We start from the raw sequence: 12758 nt of genomic DNA on the forward strand, positions 1-12758 counted from the left end.
TACCTCTTCCTTTTCTTCTGGACTGGGGGTCCCATCAAGGCTCAGCTGAGGGTGGCTACTGGCACTGCTGTCCTCACTGCCTTTGTCACATGTGGCTTGCACCGAATCCTGGAAGGACACAGGACCTTGCTCCCTCTGAGCAGGCCCCTCTCCCCTTTCTTCGCTGTCCACTGAAGTCAGGGACAGCGCACTGAGATTGTGGGCATACCTGGCATTTCCTGCGCCCGGGCTCTGAGGGCTGGGGGGCTTGGGCGTGGTGGGCCTAAGAGGAGTGAGAGGCTGCTCGGGTTCGAATGTAAACTGGCTGCCAGGTTTGGGTGCATCAGAGTCTTTGCTCGACGCCTCCTGGGCCGGCGGGCTCCGTGAGGGGATGCCGGCGCAGGGACCGGCGCTCGGCGACGTCCGCGAGCTCACGGCGTCCAGAGGGAAGTCGGCCGTCTCCATGCCCGGCCGGGGCCCCCGGGCGCGCTCGGCGCTGGAGGACGCCCGGCGCGAGTAGGCGTCGTGCAGCCCGCTGCGCAGCCCTGGCCCCGCGCCGGCCTCGCCCTTGGCGCGCTCCCGCCTCCAGGCCGCGTCCGTGGCCGTGCTCACCAGTCGCAGGACGCGGTCAAAGTCCTTGGCCCTGATCGGACTCTTCCAGCGTTTCGTCCTTCTCTCTGAGCCACCGAACTTTTCCGAGTCAGCAGAGGAGCTGCTCAGCGTCCGGTGGGGTGCTTGCTTTTCCGGCGCCACCTTGAGGTCCACGAGATTGGAGGTGGACTTCCGTTTGAAGGAGCTTTTCTTCAGAAAGTTTAGGTTGTCCGTGCTCTTGCTTCTCCTGTAGATGACGCTGTTGTTTCCAGAGTCTTTCACTAGAATCTCACACATCGTGGGCTCCTGGATGACTGGGGACAGGGGCCGGACGAGGGCCCCCTGCTGCTTCTCAGCGTCCAGGAGGCTGATGCGGCCGAGGCCGTAGGCGCGGCGGATGCTGCGGGAGCGGTGGGTGCTCCTCTGGAAGGCGTCGTCGGCCTCCTCGGGGTCCGAGCAGTCCGACGCGGCCCCTGGCGCCGGCTTGTGGGCGTCGCTCGCTGGTCCCGAGGAAGGGCACCGGCTTGCTTGGGTTCCGACGGCGGCACCGTTAGTGATGGGTTTCCCCAGGTCACGTTCTGAGGCACCTTCCTTGGACGCATCCGACCCCTCTCGGTTCTGAATTCCTTGAAGGACGGAGGACTTCAACTTTTTAAAAGATCCCATTTTCCGAAAGGAGGCAAGGGCGTTCCAGGTGGAGGAATTTCCCATCAGGACCATGGAGCGGGGCCTCTCGGGGTTGGTACCCATCCTCCTCCGACTCACGGAAAAGAGGCGCACGAGCTTGGCAGGGCTGAGTCTGGCCTCCGGGGCTTCCACATCGCTGCTGTGGCTGCTGCTGCAGCCTCCATTCTGACACGCCGGATAAGTCACCATTTTGGGGTCTTTCATATCAGAGACTGAAGATGGGACTGCAGCAACTCGCCCATGGCCGTTCTGGGCTGATGTCATGTTCTTGGGGCCAGGAGCCCGTGGCCACGGGGCAGCAGGGTTTAGACGCACGTGTGCATTTGTGTGCATCCGCCCCCCGTGCAGCCCTTCACCTCCGAGGCCGCCGGCCTGGCTGTCACACGTGCTGTGCGCATCGGGCTCCTCGGTTGTGGCCACAGCCTGCAGCAGAAAACAAAGCAGGGGTTTAGCCATTTGCTCCCACAGAAGAGACTCTACAAACAGGGGCTAGTTACTTTGTTTAATAATTTAATAGAAAAAAAAAAGCATGCTCCATTATGCAGGGCTGATCAAATAAAAACTATTTTAAATTAAGTTAAAAGTTTACTTTTTTCTCTAAGTCATTTCACAAGAAATAAAGGAAAAGATATAAATAGACATTCCTTTAAAAAAGATAATTATGGGTTGTGCATTCACTATAACAGTAAACTCTTGAGTCCATTGAAGCTAGTTGAAGAAAAACTTTTGAAAAACTGCTGGAATGAAAAAGCAAAGGCATCATTCAAGACTGTGTCTTCTCTTTATTTAAAATAGAAGAAAATTTTAATTACCAAATACAAAAAAACCCCAAACCCAACCAACTATTTTAAAATGTGTCACAGTGAAATGTCAGCCTATGTTAAATTTAGCACAGCTAATAGGCAAACTGAGTGCTTAGCGCATGCAAGAACTTGTGCAAGGAGTTATGATGGAGATCAAGATGCTCTCAGCTGCTTAGTATCTATAAATCACCCTAAAACTCTACTAAGAGAGCTACAAAGTGCTACGGGGACACAGGAGCAGGAGGCACCAAGCCACTGCATGAGGTGGGACTTTGTGAAGCAAACCACATTACTGAAGGGCCTCTGTCAACAGGATTCCAACCGGCCCAGGAATGGAGAGAGATGATGATGATACTAAAGTACTAGAGATTCAGATGTGAAAATTCAAATTAAACAAACACTGCGCCTTCCTCTTTCCTCCCACATGCGCTGAAGCCCAGCACACACCTGTGTCCATGCTCTCTTCTGCAAGTGACGATGAGGCTCTCCTTAACCTTTCCCATCAGGGCTTCAAGGGACAGCTTAAACGTCACAGCCCCCCTGTTCTCGGTAAATGATTGGTGAATGAAGGAAGGATTGTGATAAGAACCATAACAGGCTATCATTTATTAAGTGCTTGGTACATGTCAGGCCCCTGTTCTAAGTGCTATAAAAACAACATGCCACTGAGTACTCATACAAACCCACAAGGTCAACAGAAGGACTTCATTTTATAGACAATTAAACGGAGGCTTGGGCAGGTCAGGTAATTTGTGTGGGGGTCTGCAGCTGTCCCCTCCAGAGCCTATGCTCTTCTCCACTGCTTCACACCAATGACCGAGGGGGTGGAGCTGGCACACGAACCCTAGGCCCAGACTCCAAGTTCATGCCATAACCCTGAGTCACGTCAAATCCCAGAAATCCTACCGACGGCAGTCAAGGCCATTGCCTCCAAAGGCAATATCAAAGGCAGAAGAGGAGGAGGAGAAAGTTGCACAGAGACTTTGAGGTTAGGTCCCAATTTAGCTTAGGCCTCTCAAGTGCAGAAGAAAATCTGACCTCATGCAAAGAGGTCTCATTTCATTCTATTCTCCAGTTTCTCTGATGGGTTCATTTTTATTTTCTCCTACATGATGCCCACTGAGGAGGGATTCCTAGGGAGAGTCAAAGTTAAAGGGCTGATTCCATCTGGGGCCAGGGAGGCTAAATAGACTTAGACCTCTGGGGCCTTTCTGACATCTGAGAACCCAATTCCATTAATCAGAAGGCTAATAAGGCTACCACATGCCCTCTGCATTTGGCTGTTCTAATACAGAAATTAGGGGGCCTGAAGAGCCGTGGGTTGCATTTGAATGAGCCATATAAGCAGAATCTTGAATCGTCCCGGCCCTAAGGCTGCATGTGAAATCTACAACCAGTTGCAAAATGAGTCCCACATTGAGTATCGTCTGTCCGCCCTCACCTACTCTGAGAGGGACAGGGGAAAGTGGTTGTTTCAGCTTCTCACAATCTTGAAACAAAGCAGATAGTTTACGCAAACAGTCAAGTCTAGTGACAGGCACCGACTGACCGCCTATGATATAATAATAATGGTCTTGTTATGACCTGCACTGGATACAGAAGAGCAGACACAATCCCTGCTTGTAATCCAGCTGGACAAAGACCGCTTATTGACACCACAACTACAAGGTACTATGAGACCTTTTATAATCAAGGATGAAACTGTTAAGCTGATCCCAAGGCCCAAGGAGTACAGGGAAGTGCTTGATTTAATGTTGGGTAATTTGAGAATGTTCTATGGAAGACATGGGGGGCCAGGTCTAGGCTCTAAACTCAGTACTGTGACATGAATCCCGAGTCACTTCAGTAATCTGTGCTTTAGTGCCATCTATAAAATAAGAGGTGCCAACATTTATATATGTATCAACCAACCAATCAGTTCACAAGCCTCTGCAGGGTACAATGATCTGTGCAGGCCTCGTGATGAATTCAAGGCAGTGACAACGTGATGGCCCATTCTAGATGGGAAACTGGCATGAGCAAAGGAAGAGTCAGGAACATAAGTATGATTGGGAAGCAGCAAATTAGGGTGACCACTTGTCCCATTTGGCCCAGGGGTGAAGTGTTTTCCAGGATGTGGACTCTCAAGGCTGACACTGGAAAAGATCTTGGCAAAGAATGGTTACCCTACATTAGATAGAACAATACAGTTTGAAGGATGGCTCAATGTAATGTAGCAGTAGAAATTAAAGTGAAAACAGGCTCAGAAAAGTCTACATTCCCTTAGTCTAACACTTTGAGACCATCTGCAGGTGTCACCTTCTTTGGGAATTCCTTCCTGATACCCCTAACATGAACTGGACCCCTTACTCTGTGGGTTACAGGCATCTCAGCAACTTGCTGCCAATATTATAATGGTAGGTTTATATGGCTGCCTTCAGAACAAGACTGACTTCTTTGAGAGTAAGAACTATGTGCTTGACACAGATTTTTAAAGTCTATCTTGATGTGCAATTGTATCTGTTATCTGCCTTGTCAATATCTGTGCCAAGGTTAACAATTCATCATTATATGCCACCATTATTTTTCCAGTGTGAAGATGTTTAAATTTTCACAACATTAATAAGTCTAAGTATTTACTTAAAACTTAAACCTAAGTTTTAGGTGAGAGATCCAGTAAAATACATGCAGAAAATCTGAGTTTCTAATTGGGGCAACAGGCTTTTTAAAAGACCACCGACTTTCTATTTTGTTCATCCAGTTGAACAATGTGATTGTTGTGTGCTGCTTGGAATGAAACTGAAAATCACGGAAAAAAGCTTTTCCTGGAATTTCCAAGTAACATACCAAGTTGCATTATTTAGAACTAATACTTTGACCTCTATTAACTAACAAGGGTTGCAATTCAGTCAGCGGTTTTGTAGCAAGTCTTGTAAATTGTGGGAGCTCTGCCAGGGATATTTATGAACAGAACTACAAGAAAGAATTTCAGATGGGATATTGTGAAATCCATTGTCTACAAGCTGGATTCTGGGCTGTATGAACTTTAGAATAGAACACTCCTTTTTTAGTCATAACGAGAACTCTCTGAAAACTATGGCCAGTAATTTTTAAATAAGAACTTGTACTTGATTTTGAAATTCAGGAATATACCAGGTTAAATGTACACACAAGAAGGTTTTTGTAATATGTTCATGTAAATTATACAAAATGCGACACTGGAAGGAAACATATTGAAATCTGAAATGTTAAAGGAGTGAAAGTACAGATCCTTGAATCACAGCACTGTAGAACATTGCCTTAGGAAGCATCTCAAATTAGGACACTGGGGCCCAGTGGGTCTGAGACTTACCCATCCTCGAGCTACTACAGGTGAAAACACAGAGGACTGGGAATCAGAGGAACCAGGTTCCAGCCCCAGCACCGCCACCTCTGGCTAGAACCTGGGGTGTCCCAGACCTCTTCCTTTCCCTCCGGGCTCACTGGTCACTGAGTCTAAGAGATTCTGCCTATCTCAACAATCCTTTCCAGCGATTAGTATCTTCCACCTGGGTGACTGCATTAGCTTCCTGACAAGTCTCCTGTCTTCCGGTCTGACTCACCTCCAACCTAGCCACAGGGTCCTTCCCAAAGTGCAAGGGGAGTCATGTCACTTTAACTAGTGTCATTGGCTGTCTCTGGACCTCGAGATGTTGAATCTCAGCTGAGCACACAGTACCTTTCACTCTAGCCATGCTGAATTATTTATAGTGACCCTTTCTCATACTGCTATGCTTCTGGCTATTTCCTTGTTCGCTCTTAGGGTCGTCCTCCAGCCATTTTTGTCGCTCTGTATTGCAGGGAACCACAATTCCCAGGCTCCAGTGACAAAAGGCTTCCGGCTAGTGGGAAACACTGGTGGGAGACGATGCGTGTGGGAGGAAGGAAGATGCCAGGGCATGTCTCTCTGTGGGGGCTGCTGCAGGGGCTTTTCCAGCAGCTGCTGGGTCTCCTCTTTGGCTCCATCTCTGGCTGGGCAGCTCCTCCCTCCCATGTCCTTGCTCCTGCCCGGTGGCACCAGGGCCTGGATCCAGCAGCACCCGCTCTTCCCTTATCCCTCCAGCCTAGGGGGTAGCATCTTTCTGCTATTGTTCATCCGAACTCTTTACTGTCCTCTCTTTTGTCTCTTGGCTGTGTAACAGTAATCCCTATATTAGATTCTCTTTGTTTGAAATACCTGGAGATGCTTCTCTTTTTCTGACCAATAAATATATGCTTTGCCTAATTAACTTTCATTAATTCAAATCAACTATTCCCTAGAGGAACTCTCCTTCCTATCCAGTTCAGATGCCCTTTCTCTGTGGGCTCTGTTTCGGCACGTACCACACTGCTCTCTAATCCTGGCCTCTCTGTCTGCTTTCTCCACTAAACTCTGAAGAGGTTGAAAAGTTCTTTGAAGGTAGAAACCAGGTCGTCTTTAACTCTGTATTCTCAGCATTCAGTCAGTTACTGAATGACGGAATGAAGATAATACACTTCTTTTGCAGACCTTAGGTGTGTCAGTGTAACAGGTGGGCCTGATAGTTCTCGTTGTGAGGCCACCTGATGCACTGTGGGATGTGGCAGCATCCCCAGCCGTCGCCTTAACTGATGTTCTTAGGAAGAAGAAATATAAAATAGACAAAAAGCTCTGAAAACCATGAAAGGGCCATCAATTAGCTTCAGAGTGGTTTCTTTAAAACTACTGAAATTTATCATTTTCAATCATAAAACAGTGTTCTATTTATTGTTTGATGGCACTGATAAACAATTTTAAAAATGGTAATACTGTTTGGAGCTAAAGTTTCCTGAGGTAGAAAGCTCAACTTAGTGACTGTTTATGTTCCGTTATTTTAATCACTGTATCTAATTTTGTAGACATTTTTGGTATATTCAGTGAAAAAGAAAATTTAATACCATAGGAAAGTAAATACTGACATGTTAATAGTCATACTCAATTGATCGCTTTTTATCTATCAATACAGATATTTCATTTTAATAGGTAATCAATTTATCTACCAAAGTTTAGTAATTTGAGTGCTCAGATTACACAAATTACATATCTGAGTTGTTAATATGACAATTAAGAATTTTATAAATGTGTTACATAACACTTAAAATATGGCTTTTAATACTAATGTTCAAATGTAGATATGGATAAGATATACTTTGACCCATCTGTCTCAACGTTAATCAGCAAGATTTGAATAAAAAATGTTTAGAGAGGGTCTTAAAGTACCTGTGATTATTAGGGAAGTGATTTTCTACTATGAAACAATATTTACTCTTTAACACATAAAGTATTTCCTCTATAAATACACCGTGGAAACTCTAACTGCAAGCCATACCTTAATATTTTCCCTACTCTTAGTTTAAGAAACTATTTTAACTTTATAAAATGTAAAACAAAAGTCAATTGGCATATAAATTAAGCTGGTAAAGCTCTTTATAAGTCTTTTTATCTAGGAAACTAAGATTAAACGCATTCATACTTGGGTTGAGAATAAGATTCTCTATTTCACAGCAAATATTGTCATATTAACCTACTTCAGATATACAGTCAGGCGTCGCTTAACAACAGGGTTACGTTCTCAGAAATGCGTCATTGGGTGATTTCATCGTTGTGCGAACATCAGTGTACCCATACATATCTAGATGGTATAGCCTACTACACACCTAAGCTACACACTACTAATCTTAGGGGACCACTGTTGTACATGTGGTCAGTCACTGACTGCCATCATTGTGCAGCACATGACCGTATATATTTTGTGTAATCTATTAAACTTCATCATTAAATCAAGATGGCTGTGAAAAAAATACAGATGTGTAGCTAAAAGACATTCAGATAAATATTAATACCCAAAATATTTGACAACAGTAAATGCTTTACTTTATTGCAATTATATACAATTTCATTTTGAGTCAATTACAGTTTGGAGATTCATAGAAAGAATGCGCCACAGTGATATCTTTTCTTATTTGCTCAACTTGCCCATTTTATTCTCCCCCTTTCTCTTCCTGTTAGGTCCCTTCCTTCTATTATTCATTCCAATATCCTTCCCAGAACCTTGCTGAAATTAAGACTCTGACCAGAAGATGGAAACTCCACATTTTTTGAACAGGTTGTATTCTAAAGGGTTACTTACGGGCAATCCATTTCCCTGCAGACATCAAACTTGTGTCCATCAAACTATATTTAACTGATAAGATAGCTACCAATGAATTTAAACATAATTTATAATATTTCCATAGGAAAATGCATCTAAGAATCAACTGTGGGTTCTAGTTCCAAGGATGAAGTTCCTTTCCCCCCTCCCAGGCCCTTAATACAAGACATTCTTCCTCTCCTTTCCAACCACAATGTGCACACCTCAGTCAAAGGAAGAAGGTCTCTCCCTCATGGACCTGGTATCCTCAGGGTCTCTTCTGTTGAAGGATGGGGGAGGATGCTTCTAAAGAGCCAGAGCTCTGGCTCCATTTAAATATCCAATCATTTAAGTTAAGTGTTTAAGAATTGAAAGTGTATATAAAAACATAACCATGGATGAGACTGAATCACTGTATCTCTGGGAAAGGTGTCAATTTCATACAAGGGTGAGATTGTCTTGGCTTGCCTTATCTGAGTTGCTAGGCTAACCCACATTCCTGTGGGTGAGAATGAGGTTTCCCAGTGGGGATGGATGTTTGCTTCGTCAATTCTGGGGGTGGTGGGGGTGGAAAAAATGAGGATTTGCAAAGGCAGACAGACTAAAGAAAGGAAAATCTTCCTTTGGTCTCTAAGGTGGGGGGTCAGGCAGGTCTAGTAAGACATGCTAGGGTAGGTGTGGGTCTGTGCAGCAGCCGACACAATCCTCGACACCATAATGCCCTGCTATTCCCCAGCGTTCGGCAAAGCTCCAGGCTCTGAACCTCCCCTTCTTCCACGGCCACTTCATACCTCGGGGCTGCAAGAGCCTTGGAGAGTCTTCAGGAGAGTCAATGCCAATTCAAGGTGTGAAGATGGCTTCTGTCTCGGTTTCCTACACCTCATCCCCTGTCCACTATTCTCTGATGCTAACACGATTGCAGCAGCAGCCACCGCAGTTCACGGTTAGGACTACCTAATGCCAGTAACCAACGCCAAAGGTGATGTCAGCCCAGAAACTGCCTGCCCTGCACTTACCATTCAGGGCATAGGGAGTTTTCCAGATGGATGGCCCTAATCTTGAAGGCACTTTGAAGGCCACTGGGGCAAAAACAATGTTTCCGCTTGCTACAGGCAGATTTACCAGAACCTGGAACCATGCGTCACCGGCTCACAGGCTAAGACACTCGGTGCAGGAGGCACAGAAAACCCTCAAAGGATCAGCGCAGCTTGCGTACCCGCGTTTGGTTAAACAAACCTAATAACTGTTTATAATAGTAGATATTTCTCTTGTGTTTTCCCTGTATTTATTTTATTGCTCAAGTTTTTTGCATAAAATGTTTTTCTAGGCATAATAACCCAATTTATAACACTGCATTGAGGAAACAAGATCAACTTTTGTTTCCATCTAGGAACTCAACTAGGTCTTAACTGAGTGGATGTCTGCCATCACTACGGATAGAGGTCCAGAAAACGCCCTTCCCCGCTGCTCTGTTCAATCGGGTAGCCCCAATTCTCAAATTCGTTTTCTTATGAAAGCAGTGGCTGAAATGCCTTATATTGTCTAATTTAATTGTGTTCTTCTAACTGAGAGGGCATTTGAATTTTGTTTCCCTGAGAGCCCTTCACGCCTCTTGGCATGAACATCCTCCTTTAGGAGACGCACTGGACAGCCATGTGGGATGACGCCACCTGTGAACAAAGCCAGGGGTGACCAGGCTATTATTCCTGAGCAGAGGTCCCCAAACTCACATCTCCGCCCGTGGGACTGCAGGGCCCGGCCCAGCAGGAGCTGATCTGTGGCCACTTTGTTCGAGGAGGAGGCTATTATGACGAACCCGTCCTCAGGGGACATCATTTATACCTCTGAGGCACAAAGAAGTGAACCCAAGGACTACAGACATTGTGCTCCAACATAAAGACAACTTCCTGCTGCTAGTGAGCAAGCCGCATTCTCACACTCTCCCGTGACTCAGAGAAGCAAGCTGGCCCAGCCTAACTACAAGGAAACCCAGAAGCGGGCAGGGGAGAAGAATCCGAGCGAGGAGAATTTATAGTGGAGGAAAATGTCGCACGTTTCTCAGGCTTTCACTGTCAGTGCCAATTTCTTTGCACGTATTTGTTCTTCAAAGAGGGACTCACCGGCAGCTCGGGGCTCCCGAGCGGCTTCTCTAGAGTGTTACCATTCTCCGACTCATGAAGATTTGTGGCCAGAAGCTTTCATGGGATTACATGGCCTGCTTCATCACCACTTGGTTTATCTGTTTAGGGTGCCTGTTGTGAGGAAGGGCATAGTTCTGGATGCTGTGCACACAAGGGTCTCACTGCAACAGTGATCAATGCTATCAATCCCACGGATACAGCCACTCACGGCAACTATCATTTTCTACTCTCCCTACTAATCCACTACCAACTAGTGGGGCGATGAGTCTAAGAGACAGCCCATGCTAACTAGCTTTATCCCTTGAGACGCTAAACCCCTCCCAATACACCCCCAGGAACATTTTCCTTTCCTCCCGTTTTCCGTTCTGATCTTCTTCCCAGTCACGTCTGTCATCACTAACCTGTGAGCCCTCAAAGCCCATGGACCTCGCCCAAACCTCCAACATGGTGCCTCTCAGGGGGCCTGGCCATTGGTGCAGCCACGGCATTCTCTCCTTGGCCCCATTCATCTGACATGATGGTTCTGGCTCTCACAACTCAGAAGCTTCTGGATACCTAAAGGAACTTGGCAGGTGCATGGATCAGACTGTGGAACACACTGGCATCACACACTGACATGGCTCCTTTTATACACAGCTTAATAACATCTTAAACATGTCAGATGCCGGGCGAGGCTTGAAATGAAACAAATACTATATTCTGTCTTTTGTGCAAAGTTCAAAACCAGCTTAGTTTAGGTGGTAAAAAAAACCCCAAAAAACTAAAGAATAACGAAGACTTCAATATCTTGAAGCTAAAAAAAAAAAAAGAGTGGAGTAGTGAGCAAGATGAGACAGGGGTACCTTCAGTGGGCAATGGCATATTGAAGGTGAGTCCCCGGGCAATTAAGAAAGGAAACAGGTTTGCCTTCTGCCAGCAGTTACAAAGAACCCAATGATGGCCAGACAAGACCAGAGTAGCGTCCCTCTCAGTAAGACCAAAGCTCAGAGATGTGTAGCTTGAGGCAGGTCAGTGAAGGAGGAAGGGCGTCGGGCTGAGGCTCAGGACTCCTGGACTCGGGTTCCTACTCTGCCTTTTACTACCTTTGGGAACCTGGGCCAGTCACTGCCCATCCTTCACCTCGGATTTCTCAAGGTGATCCTAACATTTCTTCGAGAGTATTTTACAGGGTTATTATGAGAAGCAAATACACTGTAAAGAAAATATTCTCAATGAAATAACAGTTATGCTCATAGCATGACACTTTTTTTTGCAAAGCATAAATTTTATATTTATAGGTTAATATAAGACTGGTTAATAGGAAATGGAATTCTACTTAATTTCTAGATCAAAAAGAAGTGAAATACTCTGTTGGAAATTCAATGGATATATGCTTATTATATAAGCATCTGGACTTACACAAATAACACATCCCATGTGGCCTGTAGGGGTGCAAAAAAGGCACCTGCATGCCCAGGTCACCACTTTGTGATTCACAAATGGAAGCACATTCTCCTCCCTACAGCCATCCTGCCAGTTCAAAAGTCATGGCCAGATGGAAATTACGTACGGCCAGGCATAGTAAGGAACCAGCAAAGGAATATCTGAAGGTAGATGTGGGAGAATGTGGCTGCTTTTCCCAAAGAATGCCTCTGAAACCAAATATATATTAAATGCCATTATTTCATTTTCATTTTTTTATTTTATTGAGGTCATATAGTTTATAACTGTGAAATGTCAGATGTACATTATTATTTATCAGTATTCTGTATAGAATGCATCGTGATCACCAATAGTCTAGTTTTTATCCTTCACAATATATATGTGCCCCTTTATCCCTTTCACCCACCCCCAACCCCCTTCCTGTCTGGTAACCACTAATCTGTTCTCTTTGTCCGTGGGTTTATCTTCCACATATGAGTGAAATCATGCAGTTTTTGTCTTTCTCTGTATGGCGTCTTTTGCCTAACATACTATCTTCAAGGTCCATTCATGTTGTAAATGGGACAATTTTGTCTTTTTTCTGGCTGAGTAGTATTCCACTATACATATATCCCACATCTTTATCCATTTATCTGTAGAGGGCCACTTGGGTTGCTTCCACATCTTAGCTATTGTGAATAATGCTGTATTGAACATAGAGGTGCAAACATCACTTTGGATTGCTGATTTCAAGTTCTTCGAAAAAATAACCAGTAGTGGGATAGCTGCATTATATGGTATTTCTATTTTTAACTTTTTGAGGAATCTCCATACTGTTTTCCATAGTAGCTACACCAGTTTGCATTCCCACCAGCAGTGTATGAAAGTTCCTTTTTCTCCACATCCTCTCCAACATTTTTTATTTTTTGCCTTGGTAATTATACCCATTCTGACAGGTATAAGGTGATGTCTGATTGTAGTTTATTTACTTATTTATTTATTTTTAAAGA

General features: G+C 45.0%; 1 protein-coding gene across 7 annotated transcripts in view; it reads right to left on the bottom strand.

The window, feature by feature from the left end:
- The window catches only part of SPATA13 (spermatogenesis associated 13), a 343666-nt gene that overhangs the window by 81623 nt on the left and 249285 nt on the right, over nucleotides 1-12758 (bottom strand). For all 7 annotated transcript variants that reach the window (XM_070520399.1, XM_044777432.2, XM_044777431.2 and 4 more), the window contains one exon: nucleotides 4-1680. In XM_070520399.1, the coding sequence (XP_070376500.1) occupies nucleotides 4-1680 (1677 nt within the window). The remainder of the gene's footprint in view (nucleotides 1-3; nucleotides 1681-12758) is intronic.

The sequence above is a fragment of the Equus asinus genome, chromosome 11, assembly GCF_041296235.1.
Source record: "Equus asinus isolate D_3611 breed Donkey chromosome 11, EquAss-T2T_v2, whole genome shotgun sequence".
Classification (NCBI taxonomy): Eukaryota; Metazoa; Chordata; class Mammalia; order Perissodactyla; family Equidae; genus Equus; species Equus asinus.